Raw genomic sequence first — 21,603 nt, forward strand, 5'->3', positions numbered from 1 at the left:
TTATTTATTTCCTGAAACCATTTAAAAAAAATGGTTCAGAAAACAGCTGTAGATGTGACATTTGTTTTTACCTTGTCTTGTCTGAGTTTTGAATATGAGAGAGCAGAGCATCATGCACTGTGTGGAGGAAGACAGGATGCACCTCTGGTGCCACAGAGATGTTATATTAGCTTTAAGTAGTATGGTACATCCACCAACAGACAGCTACATAAGATGGATCTCTCCGGTGAAATAAAAGTTTGTAAATAAGTGGATCTGGACACCACCTTATAAAATCAGCAGCTAAATAATTCAGGATTAAATTGTCTTTGACTTGGACTGGATCCAAGTGTTTTGGCACTTGTCACTTCTACATGAGCTTTCAAGTCTCTACAGAGACAGATAGATCTCCAGATAGGTATGTGGAGGAGTTACATGTAGAATTACCTTTACCCAGGCAGATTTTTGGATTCTTCTGGATGGAAGACAGAGAAGTTTAGGGGATAACTGCGGGCTGCACTTATTACTTATTTCTGAGAAACACACATGATGTCCATATACTTCTGAAAACAAGTTTTAGTGTGAGTCTATGTCCATCCACAAATGCCTTCCAGTGAAATTTATGTAGTACCAACCAAAAGGGAAATGAGTACAGGAAAATGCCAACTGAGACACTTCCTGAATTATTTTAAAACCAGTTCACACAATTTATTTTCAGTGAATAAAAGTGAATCAGTTATTGTTTAAGCTTATAACTGTATTTTAAAAATTCACAAATAAGCAAAAATGGTATAACCCCACCCTTCCAAAATGCATGCTTATGCTGAAAACAAGAGCCTAAGGATTCTCGAAATATATGGGACCTAATGAACCAGTTTGTGTTTCTTTAGTCAGACAACTATTGCCACTGGCATTAAAGTAGTGCTTCAGAAGAAGATATGTCTTCCTCACAGAAGCTAAAAAACTATCAACTGCATTATCAAAATTATCAACTGCAAATTGGACCAGATCAGTCTCATGCTCTGCAGATTTCAATATGCAGATTTTTTCTTCAGTTCTACCTCATCAACCTATGAGCACTCAGTGATTCTCATTAGTATACATGCATATGTCATAGAATCATCATAGAATCACAGAATGGCCTAGGTTGAAAAGGACCATAGTGATCATCTAGTTTCAACCCCCCTGCTATGTGCAGGGTCGTCAACCACTAGATTAGGCTGCCCAGAGCCACATCCAGACTGGACATGCATAGACAGGGCATCCACAGCCTCCTTGGGCAACCTGTTCCAGTGCGTCACCACCCTCTATATGAAAAACTTCCTCCTAATATCTAACCTAAACCTCCCCTGTCTCAGTTTAAAACCATTCCGCCTTGTCCTGTCACTATCCACCTTCGTAAACAGTCGTTCCCCCCTCTGTTTATATGTTCCCTTCAAATACTGGAAGGCCACAATGAGGTCCCCCTGAAGCCTTCTCTTCTCTAAGCTAAAAAATCCAAGTTCCCTCAACCCTTCTTTACAGGAGAGGTACTCCAGCCCTCTGATCATCTCAGTGGTCCTCCTCTGGACCCATTCCAAGAGCTCTGCATCTTTCTTGTAGTGGGGGCCCCAGGCCTGGATGCAGTGCTCCAGATGGGACCTCATAAGAGCTGAGTAGAGGGGGGAAATCACCTCCCACTCCCTGCTGGCCACTCCTCTTTTAATGCAGCCCAGAACACAGTTGGCCTTCCAGGCTGCAAGCACACACTGCTGGCTCATGTCCAGTTATATATATGTATATCATATCTATGTGATAATACTTCCAGAGCAGAACATGCCATAGGACTATAAAAAGAAAAAAATATGTTGATAAGCTTGAAAAACTTCCCTTTGATGGTCAGTATCAGTTGCACTTTTATTTTCCCTGGAAGAAGCTTTCCTAACTTATTCTTACCCTAGTCACTACATCACAGATGCTTGGGATAACTAGTATGATCATATGCATCAGAGGGATGGCTAGCAAAGCTGGATGATCAGCAGATTTCAATCACACGAGACAACAAGGACCCACACTCACTTTTATAAGTGTAGGGAAGGAAAGGCTCAACTACAGCCATACAGAAGACATTCAGTGGAGAGCACTTCTCAGGTCCAGGAACCCCTCTGTAGTGAGAAGATTGAGACATCAGACTTGTCTCAATGAGATCCTATCTATCTGATGTGTAGTGTTTTGTCATGGTTTCTTAAGTAAATTAGATTTACGCAATTGTAATGCCTGCCTGATTGTTTGTGCCTCACCACCTGTAGAAGACACATGTCCCATGGGTCTGGAGATTTTATGAAACCAGAAACTAGGCAGAAACAAGCCAAGCTAATGACACAGTGAGGCTAAAGCTGGTATAATTCAGCCTTTACTGAGTCCCAGAGAGAGCAGTGGGCAGTGGACAGTCATCTCCAGCATGGTGATACGCCAGCCCAACTCACATATGCTGCCATTTATCTGGCTAAGCAGGTGTAGGAGATGTAGCAAGGATTTGGGAATATTCTAAGGACTACGGGAGATTAGGGATTTTGGTATACAAGGCAAACTTCTTTGCTTCTGCAGCACAGGGAATTATACTCTCAGCTGCAGGAGCTGTGATCAAGCAGTTGTGGAATTGTTTAACCCCCAGAATGACAGGGATGGCTTTTGAATCCCACTTGCTATGAAGGGGATTCAGTTTGCTCCTCCAGTTTCTCAGAAGTGAGAGTCTGCAGCTTGGCATGGAGCCATGTTTCTGCTGAAGCCATACAGCTCTGTGGAAAAGGAATGCAAGATTTATGAGGCTAGTGAGAGAAACGAAGCAAATGGGAGTCTGAGTCTGTAGCCCAGAGATGAGGGCACTTCCCTGGGAACTGCGTCTTTGCAGCACTGAGACCACATAGTCACAATAACAAAAAGAGAACTGTGCCAATTACAAACTACTTAATGCAGCAGTTTGCTATGTTTTTTCTTTCTTCCTTTCTTCCTTCCTTTCTTTCTTTCTTTCTTTCTTTCTTTCTTTTCTTTCTTTCTTTCTTTCTTTCTTTCTTTCTTTCTTTCTTTCTTTCTTTCTTTCTTTCTTTCTTTCTTTCTTTCTTTCTTTCTTCCTTTCTTTCTTCCTTTCTTTCTTCCTTTCTTTCTTCCTTTCTTTCTTCCTTTCTTTCTTCTTTTCTTTCTTTCTCTTTCTTTCTTCCTTTCTTTCTTCCTTTCTTTCTTCCTTTCTTTCTTCCTTTCTTTCTTCCTTTCTTTCTTTCTTTCTTTCTTTCTTTCTTTCTTTCTTTTTTCCCCATGTTCTCCTATCCATTTTACAACTGAGGATGGGGCTTATTCCGCTGGAAAATCCTTCCCTTCCCCAGCTGGGAGAAGGGGTCAAAAGGCAGAGGGAGATCTGAACTCTGCAGCTCAGATACATGTGTTATTACGTCCCAACACTCACGATTATTATCATAGGGGCCATAAAATGGGGCTCTTTTCAAGTCTGCTTCAGTTTCCACTAACAGCTGCTGCCAGCTGAGGAATTTGGCCTGAGCTACGTGTAATTCCCAGCCGTGGTCATCAGTGGCTGCTCTCCCGGCAGAGGAGGCCTCTCTGGCAGCTGCCTGTGCTTCCTCTGCTGCATGCTCTCCCTGCTCCAAACCAGGCTCTGCCTCGTCCCACAGTGGGCAGCAGCCCTCCTTCCCTGCCTCCCTCCCTCCCAGGGGTGAATGCCCTTGATGGTGCCCTGTGTGGACTCTGGGATGCATGGGGTGAATGGCAAGCTTATGGGTTCAGCAGTCTTGGCTGTGGAAAATCACAGGACTTAGAGAAGTTCACTGAAGCTTTCCCAGGCTGTGTACTTGAGTATTTACTGGAAATATATTCTCTATTGTGTAGGATTTGAAAATAAGATTAATTTCATAGTTTGCATCCTACCAGCCAGAAAAATAAGAAACAATTGTTTTTCTTTGCAGAGAAGTATCCACAGAAACCTCTCTCCCAATTTCAAAGTAAAAGTCTGTTCTCCGCCTTTCTCATTCCCTATGAAATCATCAGTACTAATGACTACTTTATTATTTTTAAAAAGTTCTGAAAAAGTGGAGAACTTCTCATGTGCTTGTTCTAAAAAGGGGTGTCCACTGGAATACTTGAAACTTAAAATGCATCTTCTTAAAGGGGACTTATAACCACTTTCAGATGTTTTTCCTGCTTTCAGTCCATAAGATTCATGATCCATTAAGATCAATTTTGGGCTTATTTTTTTCACAGATTATTTTTATATACCTCTGACCCTTCCCTTATGAAAGAATGAGAAAATGAAATCCACCCCCTGCTGAGAAGGCCTCTCACAGAAGTACATCTACAGATATACCACTACCCTGTTTCTTTTTTTTCCCCCAACAGCATTTCACAAAATTGCAGAATCATGACAGTTTATACCATTGCTTCCCAGAACAGAATGAAGAACACACACACAAAAAAAAAAAAGGTAATAAAACCACACACTGTGCTCAACTGCTCAGTTATCTATTATGATAGTACTAATAATTGAAAAAGTCACAGCAAAGGTTTTAAAATGAGTGCACAGCTTATCTGCTCGCTTCCATTTCCACCCACTCTGTGTAGTGAACACGAGTATAAAGGATATTGCAAGCTACAGATGTTATGAATTATTTTTCAGTGTTACTCACGTTTCTGGTACAGATAGATTCAGTCTCCTGGCTCTGAACACTAATACCAAGAAGTAATGATGTATTCTTAAAACTCAAAATCAAGCAAATTCCTTTTCTGTGTTCTTTCTAACTGACTGTTAATTTCAAAGGTCTGGAAGATGTCTACCTTATCAAGAAACAGAGATTTATCTTAGAAAGGCAGAAAAGTATTTTGAAAAAAAATCATGAGCCTTCAAGGATGAAGGCACTATGTAAAACAATCAAATATCATGAGATTTCTGAAGTAACTGCTAAAATTGCCAACATTACATTACTGCCATCGTTACTGATGTAAAATATCCCATCAGAGAACAGCAACAGTGCTGTGTGATTTGTGTCATCTGACAGCATGTTGTGCATTGTAACTTTAATCACTGTGGATGCAATGAAGATGCACTATCCATGACTACTCATGCATTGAGGTGAAATCTGTATTTCTTACATGTATTTAGAGTACTTAGAAGAGACCATTTCAGTGACTGGGAAAAGTGAACACTATCTAACACTAAATTTTTTAACAATCCTTTGCAGTAAGGATGTTTTCCTGATTCATGGTTCAAGCAGCAGGCAACAGATACTAATCTAAAGATACCACTCTAAATCCTTGCTTTGGAATTTACCAGAATTAGCACTGACATAAAGAGGCAGCAATAAAGAGCATTTTGGAGAGATCTCTTCTACTTTCCAGTAAACTTACACCTTCCTTCTCTGACCACAAGGCCATTGCACAGCCCTAGTTTTATTATGACCTGCTGCCACTATACAGACATGGTTAGCTCTGTTCCTTTTTCTTTCCCATTTGTACTTCCCAGTGGTAAAGAATTAGTATGATCTCCTCAGTTTGAAGGCATGTAAATCCTAATTGAGCTTAGGGAAATAAATTGCATCATACTCCTGTTTGGCTAATTCAGTTATGTCTTTGTTCATACATGTCTTGTACAAAGATATTCAGTCAAGGGTTTTTTTTGATAGAGTGGCTGTTGCACTAGTACAAACACCATTCTTCCATGTTAACCTAAAATAGGAATTCACTAAGAGCCAGTTTAACTTCTGAGGCTTACATTGGATTGGTAGAGGGGAAAACATTTATTGGAAAATGAACTTCTGGACTTTGTGATAAGCTGTGTTCAAAGTGAAAATTCTCCAGCACAGAAACTGAGGTCATCCTGGGCTTTCACATGTTAGATGATGCAAACAATGCAGAAGAAGCTGGTTCTAGGATGACCTATTGCACATTTCTATTGTGATGATGATATATTGCAGAACCAGGCTGCAAAGTCATTTATATTTGCATATCTTAAATACTGTAACATTTATATAAATATTCTGCCCATTTATCTTGCCATTAAACGCATAAAGCTGACAAGAAATCAGGTGGGCAGAAGTGGTTTCTGGTTTTCACTGCATTGCATATTTATTGCATACTTTTTCATAGTGAAATAAGAACTGCAAGTCTCTTCTCCTTAACAGTTTTTTGTAGCAATTCAAAGTACTCCAAACAGATTCCCAAAGAGACTGCACAAGGAATATTTAAATAGTTTTTTTCACCTTTTTCTTTCTTTATAGAATGCCTAAGTCAGTAGTTTTGCCTGTATAGCAAATGTAACCCTATTGACAACAAGACACAGAGCTGTTGAACACTGTAAATCCTATGAGTTGTACAAAGGCACCAAAAGCACAAAACACACAAGCCTCCCCTCATCACCACCACTTGCAAGTATGGTCTTTGGTCTTAAAATTCTCCATGTTCACTGTTTCCATCTCTTTCCTTGCTGAGAAGCCAATAAGAAATTTCCACTCCACCTGTTTTCTTTTCCTAATGCGAAGGACAACAATGCCTTCCAGGAATAAACTATAAAATGTAATACACCTGGACAGAACTTGAATTCAAATGTTTGCTAATACTGTTTGTCAGGACAAACACGAAAAGCAGGAGAAATAAGTTTCAAAAGAATGTATGAGATATTACAAAGCATATACTTTTAGACTTGAACTTTAAGAAAAGATAAAAACCTTAAGAAAAAAACAACTTTTATTCCTGTAGCCACATGACAGACCCAGGATATGGATAAAGTAAAACACAGACCATTGAGTCCAAAGTTAATAAGGAACGGTTAGAAATGTCAAAACTTGTTTAGAAAGAGGTGTTTTGAAGACTTGTTTAAAAATAGGAACTTTTCTAAATACCACAGTAATTGGGCTTTGTAAAAGTGGTTTTCCTGAGAATGGTGGTTTCTTACTATTATCGCTGGTGGCTTCAAGTAGGACACAAACTCCTAGATCACATCTGCAGAATGAACACTGGGAAGGAACTCTTGGAGTCCTTAGGTCTTCCTAGGACATGGCAGAGAGTCTTCAGCAGGTGAAAAACACAGGCTACATATGTTGAAAATATGAATAATTCCTAAATAGTTATACATGTTACCAAACACTACATTCTATAGAGATGTTAAGAAATTAATACACATATTATAGATTTCAATAGCATTAGAAGATATCAGTAGTGATTATTTACTATGTTTCAAGTGCTTCAATCACCTGCTATGTTTTGTAATGTCACAATAATTGACTCATGTTTTACTAGCCATCTATTAGTTATTTGTTTGTACAGTGGGATATTTTAGAAACCAGCCCTTGTCATATTCTGATCCAAAAAACAGTCACTTCTCATACCAGTTGTATTTGGCACACAAGATTACCATTCCCTCTACTAGGCTATATTAAATGATGTTCCATAGTCTAAACCAAGCAAACAAATATAAAATCATCCGAAAAAAACCTCACCAAAACAACAGTCAACCAAGCAAACAAACCCAAAAGCACAGATGAGTGGTAACTGTTACCTTGGAGCAGGCAATGAAAAAAATAAAGTATATAATTAGAATGGACTAACTTTCACCCAGAATCATGTCTGTCAGCTGGAACTGGAACATCAGCAATTCAGGCTGTAAAACTAGTGGCAATGCAACAATGTGTTGCTCTTGCACAGGAGAAACCTAATCATAGTTTATAAATACAGAGAATCCTACATCTAGCCAGTTTTGTTTTTTTCTCAAAAACTTCTCAAGAGGGTGTTCTAATTGTTTTGTTCTTAATAATTTTTCAGGATTTACTGAGTATAGGGCTTTCTTTTGTGCTTTCTTTAACTTCCAAGGAATTAAAAAAAAAAAACAATATATAAACAGAACAGATACTAAAAAAATAATAATCTGGGTCAAATTTAGTGAAAAATAATACTGTTAGCATGTGTTGACTTCTTCAATGTTTAATTTTATCACACATATCTTCATTAATTTGAAAATTAATTGTATAGCCTCAAGTGACCACTGAGGCCTTCTAATGGTAGTCTAATTCTCCGGAAATGATTCTCCTTTCAGTCAGCATTGTCCACCTTAGGCAGAAAGAACTGCCTCATGCCCTGTGATTGTGAGAGGAGACCAGAAGACTCTTTTAGGTAACAAACACTGCCTGAAATCACTTCTATATCTTATCTGTAATACTTTACATAGTACCTACAGTCTGATCTCCAATATGTCTCAGTCTTACAGTTCACCTAATTATCACATAATATTAAGATTATTTTATCCCAATTATTGTTTATAATAATTACTATAAACTTATTGATTTCTCTGCAAAGACAGAAAGGCACTTAGTCTGAGTTCCAAGGCCACTGTATTATTACATAGAGGTTACTATTTGTATAAGCAGCAATGTATTCTCCTAGATTTCACAGTACCATTTTTATTGATCGCATTTCCTGTTAGATATGGATTTAGGAAATTTCTTCAGAGTTTCAGTTTCTGTTGAACAGAAAAGGAATAAATCTCCAGGCCTTATTGTTGGAAGAAAGAAAATAATGAAACATCGAATAACATAACCTAAAGTTTCATCAATTAAAATGTTAACTAACAAAATATTTGTTTAAAAAGTGCATTTCTTAATATCTTGTCATTTACAGATTCATGATTTTTCTTACTGCACTTTTAAAAACTCAGTGAATTTCGAACTAGACATTTAGCTTTAAAAATTATGTTTTTGAAAGGATGGTAAAGATTCAAATAATAGCAAGGATTAACCCTACTTGTTTTCTGGAACTCATTAAATGATTGAGACTGATCATCAGTAAGGTAAGTATTATTTTCTATAAGAATATTCTGTGTTGACTATGGAATTTCAAATCAAAGTATGTCCCAAATGAGTTAATTTCCTTAAAAAGGAGAGATGAGGTTCCCAAGAAAGAAGTGAAAAACACATGAAGATGAGAAAATTGGTGTTCAGATGCTTCTGGAATATTTTACACAAGGAGACAAACTGCCTTCTGTCAACAAATAAATTAGCTGTTGACACGTTACCATGGTTCAAGTGTCGAAGAGCCATCATTTAATACAATGTAGACACTTGATATATTCAGATAAACTGACTCATGTTACTGGATCCCTGGAATAATGCTTTACACATCTGTGAGCTTTTCTCCCGCTGATCTCAAAGTGCTCTTCAAATACACAATCCAGCACCCATGCTGAGCTTTAACACACCGTTCTTTACAGCTGGAGAAAACTTGTCTTTCTGAGCTGTGACTAAAGATCACATTTAAGATACAATACTGCTTCAACTTTAATTACTGACATTCATCTCTCGTGCACCTTTTGGAAACCACATGGACACTCACAGCAAGAAAGATGGAGGAACCCTCAACCCTGTGAAGTCTCTAAGGAGGGCAATGTTACTGCATCCTGCAGAACACTGATCACTTCCTAAGGAGCTGTCAGACTCATCTGAAGTTGGAATAAAGCTCTGTCCACCATCACTGAACATGCTTAGGGAGCATTCTGCATTTGCCACAGGGCTGAATAAATACACGTCCTCCTGCCTAATAGGGCTCTCTGAGAGCAACCTTTGCTTGAGACACTCTTTGGGAAGCTGGGACTTAAACTGAACTGTTAAGCCTTGCTAGGGCTTTCATGTGGCATATTTGCTTAACAGCAGTGTCTTCCTGACATTTATTATTTTGCAACATGGCAAGCTTCCTCTGACCAGCTGTATTGGCCATTCTGCAGTGCATGTTAATAAGGAAGACAGTAACCTCTATGGAAAATCCAGCTATGGCATAATAATGTCTTCACTGAAGTATGATTGTGAACCTATGACTTCCTTTTAGCAACAGGCAGGAAATTCAGAAAAGGCAGCACTTTCATAAAAGTATTGCAGAGATACTTGAGCCTGCTGCACAAAGGTAATTAATCTCACATGAGGTAGGCACACTGGGTCCTGTTCTCAATATGTCAGTAACTGCACCTCTGAGAGAATTCTTCTTCAGGGTGTGAGAAGACAGTGTTCTCCTTCCTGCTAGTTCAGCTTTTGGCTTGGAGGCAAAATAAATTAATTCAGAGGTATGTGCTTAGGAAGATTTGACTGGAGCTTTAAAATACAAGAATGAAAAAATTCAGCTGACACTAGTGTAACTGAACCACCAGGCATTTTTTCCACTGTTTTTTTAGAATTTGGATTTTTTTTTTTAATATTCCCACCCAATGCTCATGAGATGTGGCAACTGGACAAAAAAGACTTATCAATTAAAGGAACAAACCTGATCTCTGGATCCTGGATGTGATAGTTCTGCTGTTGTTTTGGTTTTTTTTCCACATAAGTCTAAGTCAGGTAGTGAGCTTCTTCCTTATGCTGCAGGAGTTTAAAAATAGTAAATGCCCCTTTGAGGACAAAGTGAGGCATACAAAGGAAGAGAAGGCCCGTGTTAGGTCTCTCAGATGCCTTGCTCTGACCTGCCCTCTGCACCCAGCTGCAAGGGGCTTTTTCTTCCAGGCCAGAGTGCAAGTGCAAGACAGGATCCAGATTTCAGTTTCCCTTTGTGGACAGGAATTTAATTCAGTATGTTCTTAATATGTCCTTGGGAGGAGTCTTGTTATTGCCTGCAGCTTTTCTTCAATTAGTACTCGTGGGATGAGATGATTAAATGTGATAATTTTGGGGGGGAGAGATAACTAATTTTGTTGGATAGGAAATGCCTAAAGCTGCAGGGAAAGGCAAGCCAGGAGTGGTGGTTTGTAGGGAGGTGCAATCCTCATTGCTGGTGTTATGGCTCCAGCCTGATCACTGCACCTCACTGACAGCCAACAAGCACACTAGGTCATCCTGGCAGCATCTTCACTGTTCCCAAAGAAATGTTGAGCTCTTAGAGCCAGCTCCTGGCTTTCCTAGAGTAATTGGGTAAATCTGATCTAGGTGGAGACTGAGTCACACAGAAATGGACTTGAGACTGGAAGAGTATGAAGCAGAGGCATACTAAGTTGTCCTGTTCCTGCTCTCAGGGGCAGCCTGCATCCTGATGAGCCTCTCATTTGGGCCAGGCCCAAAAGTGGCTGTTGTAATCACATGTGGTGGGGATGGATGAAACTTCATGCTGAGGCTGGAAAACTGAATGGTTATAAATTCCCTGAGCTCTGCCAGGGAAATATTACTTATTTTGCTGTGCTACGTATTTGAACCCCAGGGAGATCTCTCTTCCTCTGTGCCCAGAGGCTGGATGTTATCAGCCCAGCTGCTTCAAAAGCACTGTCTTCTCATTCCAGTATCTGCACTGTGTGGGCTTAAACCAAGCTGAAAATGTATTTCTTATCATCTCTCTCAAAATTATCTGGGAAACACAGAACTGGGGCTTTAATGACTTTATTCCCAAATCTCCTTGACAGCATGGAACTGTATTAACCCAGAAGCAACAGTATGCTTTTTCTTTTGGAAATCGTGACTGTGAAGGGGAATTGAATGAATGTGGGAACAAGTATAAAAACAAAGGGCTCCTGTGTGAATAACTCTGCTTTTTAACTGAATTCAGTTCTGCAGAATTGAAACAGACTGGGGAAAAGTTCCTAAAATATCTTAAATTCCAACAGTGTTATCCAGTATAACAACAGTTACAGTCCCCTGGGAAACCATCCTTCCCATGGGAAACTCCTCAAGACCAAGAGAGCTGAGAAGAGCTAGGAGATCTTGAAGAAAGCTTTCCTTAGTGTGTAAGAACTCTCCATCCCAGATATAGGAAGTCAGGAAAGAAAGGCAAGAGACCAGCACGGCTGAACTGGGACCTGCTGGTAAAACCAGAGAGCAAGAAGAAAATACACAAGCAGTGGAAGTAGGGACAGGTAACCTGGGAGGAGTATAGAGACGCTGTTAGGCTGTGTAGGGATGGGGTCATGAAGGCCAAGACCCAACCAGAACTGGATTTGGCAAGGGGCGAAAAGAATGAGAAAAGCTTCTACAGCTGCAACCAGAAATGGAAAGCCCAAGACAGTGTACTCCCACAAGTGGGCAATACAGGCACACAGGTAACAGACAACGACAAAGTTGAGGTACTCAACAACTTTTTGCCTCAGTCTTCACTGGCAGCTGCTCTTCACACAACCCTCGAGTGGATGGGCTGGAAGCAGGGGACAAGGGAAGTAATGTCTCTCCTGCTGTAAGCAAAGATCAGGTTCACAACCACCTGGGGAACCTGAACATCCATAAGTCTATGAAATTGGCTGATGTAGTGTCTAAGCCACACTCAGTGATATTTAAAAAGTCATGGCAGCCAGGTGAAGTCCCTACTGACTGGAAGAAAGTCAATGGCACATCCATTTTCAAGAAGGGTGGAAAGAACGATCCAGGAAACTACAAACCTTTCAGCATCATCTCTCTGCTGAGGAAGATCATAGAGAAGATCCTCCTGGAAACTATGCTAATGCATACGGAAAACAGGGAGGTGATCTGAGACAGCCAACATGGCTTGATGAAAGCCTGACCAACCTAGCCTTCTATGATGACATAACTGCACCAATGGACAAAGGAAGAGCTACTGATGTCATCTATCGGAACTTCAGTATGGCCTTTGACATGATCCTCACAACATCCTTCTCTTGTAATCGGTAAGATGGATTTTATGGGTAGACTGTTCAGTGGATGAGGAACTGGTTTCAAGATTATACCCAGGGAGTACTGATCAATGGCTTAATGTCTTGATGGAAATCTGCGGCAAGTGGTGTCCTCAGAGATCAGTAATGGGACCAATGCTCTTTAATACCTTCATCAGTGACACTGAGAGTGGGATCAAGTAAACCCTCAGCAAGTTTGTGGATGATACCAAGCTGTGTGGTGCAATCAACATACTCAAGGGACGGGATGGCATCCAGAGAGACCTGGACAAGCTTGAGCAATGGGCCCAGGTGAACCTCATGAGGTTCAACAAATCCAATTGCAAGGTCTTGCACCTGGTTACAGCAATCTCCACTACCAGTGCAAGCTGGGGAACAAAAGGATAGAGCACCACTCTGCTGAAAAGGACTTAGGAGTACTGGTGGATTGCAAGCTGGACATGTGCCCTCACAGTCCAGAAAGCCAAATGTATCCTGGAATGCATCAAAAGAAGGGTGGTCAGCAGGTGAAGGGAAGTGATCCTCCCCTTCTACTCTGCTCTGATGAGACCTCACCTGGAGTATTGTATCCAGATGTGGAATTCTCAGCACAGGAGAGGTGTGGATCTGTTGGAGCACATCCAGAGGAGGGCCACAAAAATGATGCAAAAATGGTGGAACACCTCCCTGTGAGGACAGGATGAGAGAGCTGAGGCTGTTCAGCCTGGAGAAGAGAAGGCTCTGGGGAGACCCAATAGCAGCCTTTCAGTATCTAAAGGGTGGCTGTAAGAAGGAAGAGGACAGACACTTTAGCAGGGTGTGCTGTGATAGGACAAGGAGAAATGGTTTCAAACTAGAACAGGGGAGATTTTGGTTGGAAATAGGGGAAAAGTTTTTTACAGTAATGGTCAGTGAAGCACTGCAACAGGTGGCACAAAGAGGTGGCGGATGTCTCCTCCTTGGAGACATTTAAGGCCAGGCTGGGTCATGTTCTGAGCAACCTGATCTAGATGTAGGTATCCCTGTTCATTGCAGGGGAGTTGGACTGGATGACCCCTAAATGTCTCTTCTAACTCAAACAATTGTATGATTCTATGATGATATGAAAATAAAAGTCTAAGATATTCATGTATGTGGTGCAGACTTCTCTCTGCTAGACACTCCATGTTTGCTACTATTTAGCATCTAAATAGTGAAAAAGTGTCTTTCAACAAAGCCATTACTGTAAAAGCTTTGTGAATGCATGGGTAGGGTAGGTTAGTCTGTGCTAGTTTGTGCAACTTGGCTTGCTTTGTTCACTGGGTCTTTGCCAAACATATCTATTGCGTAATTATGTGGCTTACTTTAAAAAATTCACAGAAGTTTCAAGGGATGTAACTAATGTTTTCCCCTCATTTTATAATTGTACAACACTCACCACAATGAGACCCAGGTCCTATTTGGTAGAGTTGTGTCATGACTTACAGTAATTATCAAAGACAATGCAGTAACTTAGTAAAATAGAGACATCAGAAATACATACAAACAGAAGAAAGAATACATTTAAAAAAAATAAAATCTATAAAATCATAAGAAAAACTATTTGTCTGTCTGTTGAATGATAAAGTCAGAATACAGTGACAGATGGCATGGCTTCACATTCTGCTGGTCTTACTGTACAGACAAGCCCTTGTACATGTGGGAGTGAGGGGAGTTTGTGAGAAAGGTTCTCATGGTTTCAGCTTGAACATTGTCTAACAAAGATATTTAATAAGGCGCTCCAAAATGTGTTCATTGTTTTGGAGAGTTTCCAAGCTCTTTCCTTCAAAGAGCTGGTTCCAAGGTTGATTGTTCCATGATTCAGTGTTGGTTATTCCATGCTCGTGTAATCCTATGGAAATAGGATGATTTCTATGTTGAGGTACTCGACAGTATGATTAAGAGTGTTGGAGTCTGGACTGTGCAATTTAAGAACTTTTAAAATGTTTCCATCCCCACATCTAACCTCACTGAATTTATTTAATACACATTTGAAGAAACAACCTTGAAAAACGATTTTCCCTGTAAGTGAGATCCGTGGTTTTTCAATGAGCAAATGAAATGTACATGCATAAAATATACATAAAATATAAAAAATATTTTGTGTTCACAGCTGTCCAGCCTCGCAGGCCAGACCCTATGAACACACTCCTGGGCTTACCTAGGTCAGAGCACTGCACAACGCGAAGATGACACTGGCAGCGGAAGGGGCACACTGGCCCAAATCCAGATATGACAGGATCATCTGTTGGAGCCATGTCGGCTGACCCTTCATCCTCTATCATAAAGTCAAAGAGGCCCTTCTGGTGGAACGGCGTGGCCAAGCATACTGGCAGCAGTAGGACGAAGAGGAGAACTAGCCTCATGGCTCAGTTCATCAACTCCAGGCAGAACCTACGAACCACAGTAGAGAATTTAAAGCAAAAGTAGCAATTTTCCATAGCTGCACAGTCCCTGCTGAAGGAGGTCCAGCATATCCCATAGTTGCATAACTATTCCTTTCAATAAGTGAAAACTGAACTCTGAATATAGGACAGTTATATGATAGCAGTCTGGTAACTGCTTGTCTACAGCCTTTTTTTTCTTTCACAAGATGGTTTAAAGGCAACTCTAGATACATCTGTTTGCATATTTAGAGTAATATTTATTAGGAACAGGCAGCACTGTCAACTTTGTTATGCAAAACAATCAACACAATAAGCCACATTTTCCATGTATATGTTTTCTGCCAATGGAATAGTCTATTTGATTTCGTTAACATTTGTTTCATGGCAGTGAGTTTGTTCCCTCAGGATGAACCTGAGGTTCCCAAAACTCACTGTAATGCAGTACTTTGTGTCTTAAGAAATCCTGTTGTTTTTTTTTTGTTGTTGTTGTTGTTTTTGTTTTTTGAAGTGCCAGTTTGCTGTGTGTTTTGAATTATATCCTAGTAAAGCTGACTGAGATAGAGTAAGATCTAGTGATGGGGTGGAGAGAGGGAGAGAGAGAGAGAGAGAGAGAGAGTTCTTTAGTTTTAAAGTAAGCTATTCTTAATTCCCAGTTTAAAAAGCACAATAAAAAAGAACACAGTGTTGTATTACATTGGATATTCTTGGCTTTCTTTCCAAGTTTTTGGCTAGGGGATTTTACCTCATAACAATGCACTCTGAAAATCCTCTGCTTTGTACTGCTTAGACATTTGAACTGGTGCTTTCAGTATTGTCAGCACACGTTCAAATGGTACTTCAGGGCCTCATCCTGCAGATTTTCACACACAGGAGCACCTTTACACAAGTGTGAATTGCCATTTGATAATGATAAGGAAAACTGCTAAATATGTGTTCCCAGGACTTTGACATAAAATGCATTTCAAGACACTGTACATTGTGCTACCTGTGTTGTGCACTAGGGAAGAATTCCAAAACAGTTGTTTCCAGATTTTGCATCAAGGCTGTACCCTACTTTCTGAAAATTACCTTCTTTTACTATTTAATTTACATGAGGAAGCTTATGTTTTGCAACCTTTCATTGGTGTGTAAACAATCCACAATTAAATAAAAAACAAAACTGCCTTTAAGTCATCAAATGATAGAAAGGCAGTCTTGTTCCTTATTAAGGAGACTTTTCTTAAAATGAATAGCACAATTCTGATTACAGATATTGTTCTTTTTAGTGAAAGCAAAGATGTCCAGTTGCTTCTTCCGGCCAATAACTAGATCATTGAAATTTACCTCCAAGATTCCTACTCGGGATGTTAACTGGATTCTATCCTATCTAGAAGATAGCTAACAGATAGAAGTGTCACATAGCACTTCCCAGCTCTATTTTGACTAATGGAGATTAAAAAAAAAACTGAGAGGGAGGTGGGGAGAATGAATGTCTCCCTCACTCTATTGAAACATACTAGATAGGACTAGACGATTAACATGGACAGTTGGTGGTAGGTGACAGTTGCATACAGTTGCACACTGTTGCCTCTTTTTCCAAAAGACAACACCCAGGTACTGTAGCAGAAATGGTCAGTAGAAAAAAATGCTAAATAAATAAAAATCACAGGCTGGAATGAGATACAATCTGTACTGTGCCTGGGTTCAATTTCCTTTACAAATTTTTACATATTGATGCAAAAAATGCAGTCCTGCAGAAATTTCTGAGGCTCAGTCACGAGAGGATGGTGACCTTATCAACTATGCAAGTGTTAACATCAGAGTTTACATTTCTGTCATCTACCTAGCAGAAAGACAGGGATCTAACTTCTTCAGATGTCCCAAAGACTTCCAAGTGAGTTCACATGGAGCAAAATATAGTTTCTGTTATCACTATAAGAAACATACTTGGTTTCTTAGACTCTAAAGTATTTTTTGTTCCAGGAGTAGACAGACATGTTACCCACTGCATGCACTGAGGCACTCTAAAGACCCCAATGTCAGCTGGAGAGTCACAGCCTTTTAGCCTGTCCTGTTCATACAGCCCCTCACCATGCAATCTCATGTCCTGCAGCTGGGACAGGCCATGCTCCTGGGTGGGACATCTTCCTGCATCCTCCTGTCCCAGCCCCCACCAACAGCAGGGCTGTCCCATGCCCAGCATGCAGCCCTGTCATGTGATACTGATGGACAAGTAAGGGTGTCACAGCAATGAGGTATTAATACAGAGTAGTAAGTTCTTGCCACGGTTTAACCTAATTCAAGTTCCTGGCATAATCATAGATTGTAAAATAACAATGCAATTGATTAATCGCTTGAAACAGGAATGCAAACTTGCTAAATCATCACCATTCATTTTAATAAGCTGCCTTGTGAAAATGAGCAGTAAAATGCTACTCAACTGCAGAGCATTTTTAAAGATGCCCATTTCAAAATGCCCAATAAACACCAGGAAAGCTGGACACCACCCCTGGCAATGACAATCAGTATTTTTTCAAAAAGCTTCCTCAGATCCCTTCTTACACATAAATAAATATATATATATGTATATACATACATATATATATATATATATAACCTGCTTCTAAATTCTCCAGTGTCACTGCTGGAGCACCATCTCCTCCCTCCCCAACAATGCACAATCAGGATCTTATCCTGGAGTTAACTTACTAACACTCTTCTCCCAAGGGGTCGGTAAATAAATAAATAAATAAAGGAGGGCGCTTGGGAAGCATCTTCACATTCATTAATATTGATAAATTTCACGTATCTAATTTAATGCCCATTGTAGACCTTTTCCTTTGGTCCCTGTTTTGTCAAAACTAGAACAAATTCAGAAAAAAAGTTGTGCATAAAGGAGGACTGTATGACAACAATGGATATCAAGGATATAATTCAAACACACAGCAGAGAAAACAGCAGATGCAAACTACAGATTAATCAGGAAATAAGAGTAGATGTGCACACGTCTTCATTCAGATGTTTTCCTACTGTAGGTACATGTATTTCTGGTTTTTACAGGTTTAAATGGACAGAGACAGATAGATATAAAACTGTACAAAATTGTACTAGTAAGAAATGTTTACATTTCACTTTAAAAAAAATAGGGAAGGAAAAAAATCTGAATTCTTAAAGGTCTGTGACACAATATTTATGTCTGCAGACAGAACTGTTTAAATTTGCTTTAATTATGTGTTTACAGTGAGTAAGACTTTTCCACAAACAGAGGAAACTATACCATAGAATTGGCCACATTTCAATTCAAAATAGCCCTGGAAATATGCTTCATCAGTTCACGTCACCACAGTACTGGTGGTCTTTTTGTCAGTTTGCCTTAACCTTATCTTTTAAATATTAGTCCATCCACTCTCAGAAATCCCTCAAAATGCCACAAAAGACAAGTTAAAAAATGCATGCAGTTTCAAAAAAAAAAAAAAAAAAAAAAAAAAAAAACCTCCTACGTTATGTTTAACTTTTTTTTTAACAAGAAAGTATGGAAAAAGAGAAGTTGAAAGTCAAAAAGAGATTTAAACTCTGCTAACAGAAGTTTCAAATCCAGGGATTTTCTTTCCCACTGTTTCATCCACAGGCAGCTTCTTTAAATATAAGTTCCTCATTTGCACGCTGTAACACGGCGCTTTCTAACACTACAAAGGCATACACTGATCCTGTTTAAATATCTACTACACATCTTTTCCTCTGAAATCAAAGTTATACTCATTAGAGTTTGTAATAAGTACAAAGAAACCTGAACGGAAGAAAAATATATCTGAGAGTGCAGTTTAAACGAGAAATACACGAACTCAACACTTTTTTACACGCACTACATCATAGATTCTAAACACTGACTTGCAAACAGAGAACATGCTGCTGCAAAAGTTTACGGTACGGAAAAAGAAAGGACTATAGCAGTGCTTATACAAATCAAAACAAGAGACAGAACAGTCAAATAAACAGTAGGAAATGTGTACAGTCCTTACGAACGCATTCTCATGTTCTCGAGAAACAAAAGTGCTGGATACAACATTCAACATTGCTAAACATTTAGTAGGATTTTTCCTTGCTTCTCTTAAAATCCATCTACTTCTTGCCGTAGAATTGCCTGAAGTTTTATTAGTACAGCATAGTTCAGGAGAATTACCAAAAACCGTACCTTTTAATCCAGGGATTTGCAACAGGAGCTCTCAAAGCTGAGATGTAATTAAACTAAATATTCAACCCAGGCAAAGGCTTTGCAGGTGTGGAAAGGAGGAGGGGGTAAGTTCAGCTCAGTGACTGTCACTTGGTGGAAAACCCTCCTGCTTCTATTCCATAGCACAGTTAAAAAATAAGGTTTCTCTCAATGAACACAATCCAGGCTGACACCCACATTAGATCATATGGTAATGATATGTCTCCTGTATTGTAGCCAGAAACTTTATCAGCTCTTTTGCTTTCTTTTCCTCCTTTTTTTTTTTTTTTTCCCCATTTGCTTTATTCTTTTTTCATCTGTTTAGAATCCCAAAGTGCTTGTACACAATAAGACAGATGCTTTTCTGTAAATCATCTCACTTATTTTATTTTGGTTTCTAAAACATATATTTAGTAAAGTTTTCTTGGTTTTAACTGTTTTTTTTTCTGACTCATTGCTGAGGAAAAAAAAAAAGGGTTGGCTGTTCTTCTTGTTTATAATAGTTGTAATTCAAGGAAAGGATATAAAATTAATCTTAGAGCTAGTCAAAGTGGAGATTAACATCAGAAAAAAAACGGGGTAGCTTTAGGTAAAACCATTTATACAGATATTAACCTGCCTCTGCTTATGCTATAATCATTATCTAAGTAAACAGCATATAGTGTAATATACTCTTATTATCTTGTATGAAAAAGAGCTTTACAGATTTCTTCAAACGTCAGCATGTTTTTGATATATATGAAAATCTTGTTTTTATTAGCTGAATGATTCTAGCATTTGTGGTTAAAACAGCTTTATATAAACTTTGATTTTTTATTTATTTATTTTTTTTTTTACTGCTTTCTCACCAGGACAGCAAAGCAGAGGGGAAATTAGTTTTAACTCTATTTCTTTTCCTTTAAGATACAGTAGGGCTTTTTTAAACATCAATGGAACAACGTATTTGACTCATTGTCCAGCTTTAAAATTTAATCAGTAATCCCTGTTTTAATGCAAATATCAGTGGAAGCTACAATGCAATTTCTCTATTGTTGCACAATTTAAAAATTCAGGCAAACTGAAAGGGAGTAAATAGAATAATTGCTATTTATTTAGTTATTCAAACAGATTGTGAACATGTGTAGCTTCCCTGTGCTGTTAACTGTCCCGTCACAATAATGGAGGCTTATGTCTTTGTGTTTTGACTTGTATCCTTTTATTCCTGCCCCTAGGCTAGGACCAGGTGCAATTCTGAAATTAAAGCATGTAAAATGTCAAAGTCTGCTTAAAAGAAGTGTGATTTTTTAGAAACACAATGGAATCTTGATTTTTTAGCTATTTCCTTTTAGTTAGATTTTAATAAGAGCCAAGAAAACAGCTCTTACAATTGTTCTTCTTTGGTAAAAAAAAAAAAAACATGGTGGAATAATTTACTGCTTGTTTTGGTCAGAGTAGCAAAAGGATGTAATCAGATTTAACCTTATATTACAGCTTCTTTATATATATTTACTCTTAAAGTAAGGATCATTTCTTCCTCCCTGGACCTTGAGGCTACCTCTGTCTTTTTTCCCCTGCCTCTCCAATGGATTCAAGACTGTTAATGATTTTTGTTGTGGCATTTTTCTACATATGACGAGTGTTCCAAGCTTTTATGCTTACAACAAAGCCTTATCTTTGTCCAGAAGTGTCACCATGAGGCTTGCTGAAGTCTTGGCTGTATCTTAGTAATGTCAGTTATTTGAACCTTGGTCACCAGCTGCATCTGCTTGTTTAAAAAACATTTCAAAGCAAGGTTTTGATGAGGAACAGGTCAGGGTAAACTTGTTGTCAGTTTGCTTCACAAAACCCATTCATATCCTTTCCCACTAAAACTGAAATACTTTTGATCTGTTATCTGTCATGGCGTTGAAAGTAGTTATAAGTAAATAGCTTAGTCATCGCTTTGTTTCGAGGCACAAGAGGAGATGGATGGCCACCCCTTTTTCTTTTCTGTCTTTGGCAGTAGACAGACTTGAATAAAATATAAGGAGCCAGGTGGGAACAGGTGGAGCGTTCGGTGTCTCCTTGGTGGACTTCAGGGCTCTCCATCTGAATCAACAGGATAACTTTCTTCCTCTTTCAGTAGTAAAGTCCATTACAAGAAGCTCAGAGGGGTAAAGCTGTCACATCCTTTAGGAACTGTGAAAATCCCTAATTCTGCCTGTTTATATCAAGAAGAACAGGTATGTATTAGGTGTTCAGCCTCTCCTGAAATGCAGACTACCTAGGGGACTGAGGAACTGAGAGGGTGCAGACTCATGAGACTGAACACTGGTGCAGTACCCTATAAAGTGTTCATGTACAACATTTCTGGGGAAATTATGTGTTTATAAGGGGATGTAGGATCCCTTCTGACACAAGTATTCCTTTCTCCTTCCCATAGCCTCCTGCTGTGTCACTCAAGAAAAACAACTTTG

The 21,603-nt window shown here is 39.1% G+C and overlaps 1 protein-coding gene and 1 long non-coding RNA gene across 2 annotated transcripts in view; one reads left to right on the forward strand and one right to left on the reverse strand.

The window, feature by feature from the left end:
* Positions 1–19,341, reverse strand: part of DCN (decorin) — a 39,344-nt gene extending 20,003 nt beyond the window's left edge. Inside the window, exons 1-2 of the mRNA NM_001030747.3 lie at positions 19,151–19,341; positions 14,754–14,986 (exon numbers count right to left, since the gene is read on the reverse strand). Of these exons, the coding sequence (NP_001025918.2) occupies positions 14,754–14,958 (205 nt within the window). The 5' untranslated portion in view covers positions 14,959–14,986; positions 19,151–19,341. The remainder of the gene's footprint in view (positions 1–14,753; positions 14,987–19,150) is intronic.
* LOC121109064 lies at positions 11,263–15,151 on the forward strand. Its single transcript, XR_005862234.2, has 2 exons — positions 11,263–12,589; positions 14,706–15,151. It is a non-coding gene; the product is annotated as an uncharacterized LOC121109064 (long non-coding RNA).
* Positions 19,342–21,603: the final 2,262 nt, after the last annotated feature.

This window comes from Gallus gallus, chromosome 1 (assembly GCF_016699485.2).
Source record: "Gallus gallus isolate bGalGal1 chromosome 1, bGalGal1.mat.broiler.GRCg7b, whole genome shotgun sequence".
Lineage (NCBI taxonomy): Eukaryota > Metazoa > Chordata > Aves > Galliformes > Phasianidae > Gallus > Gallus gallus.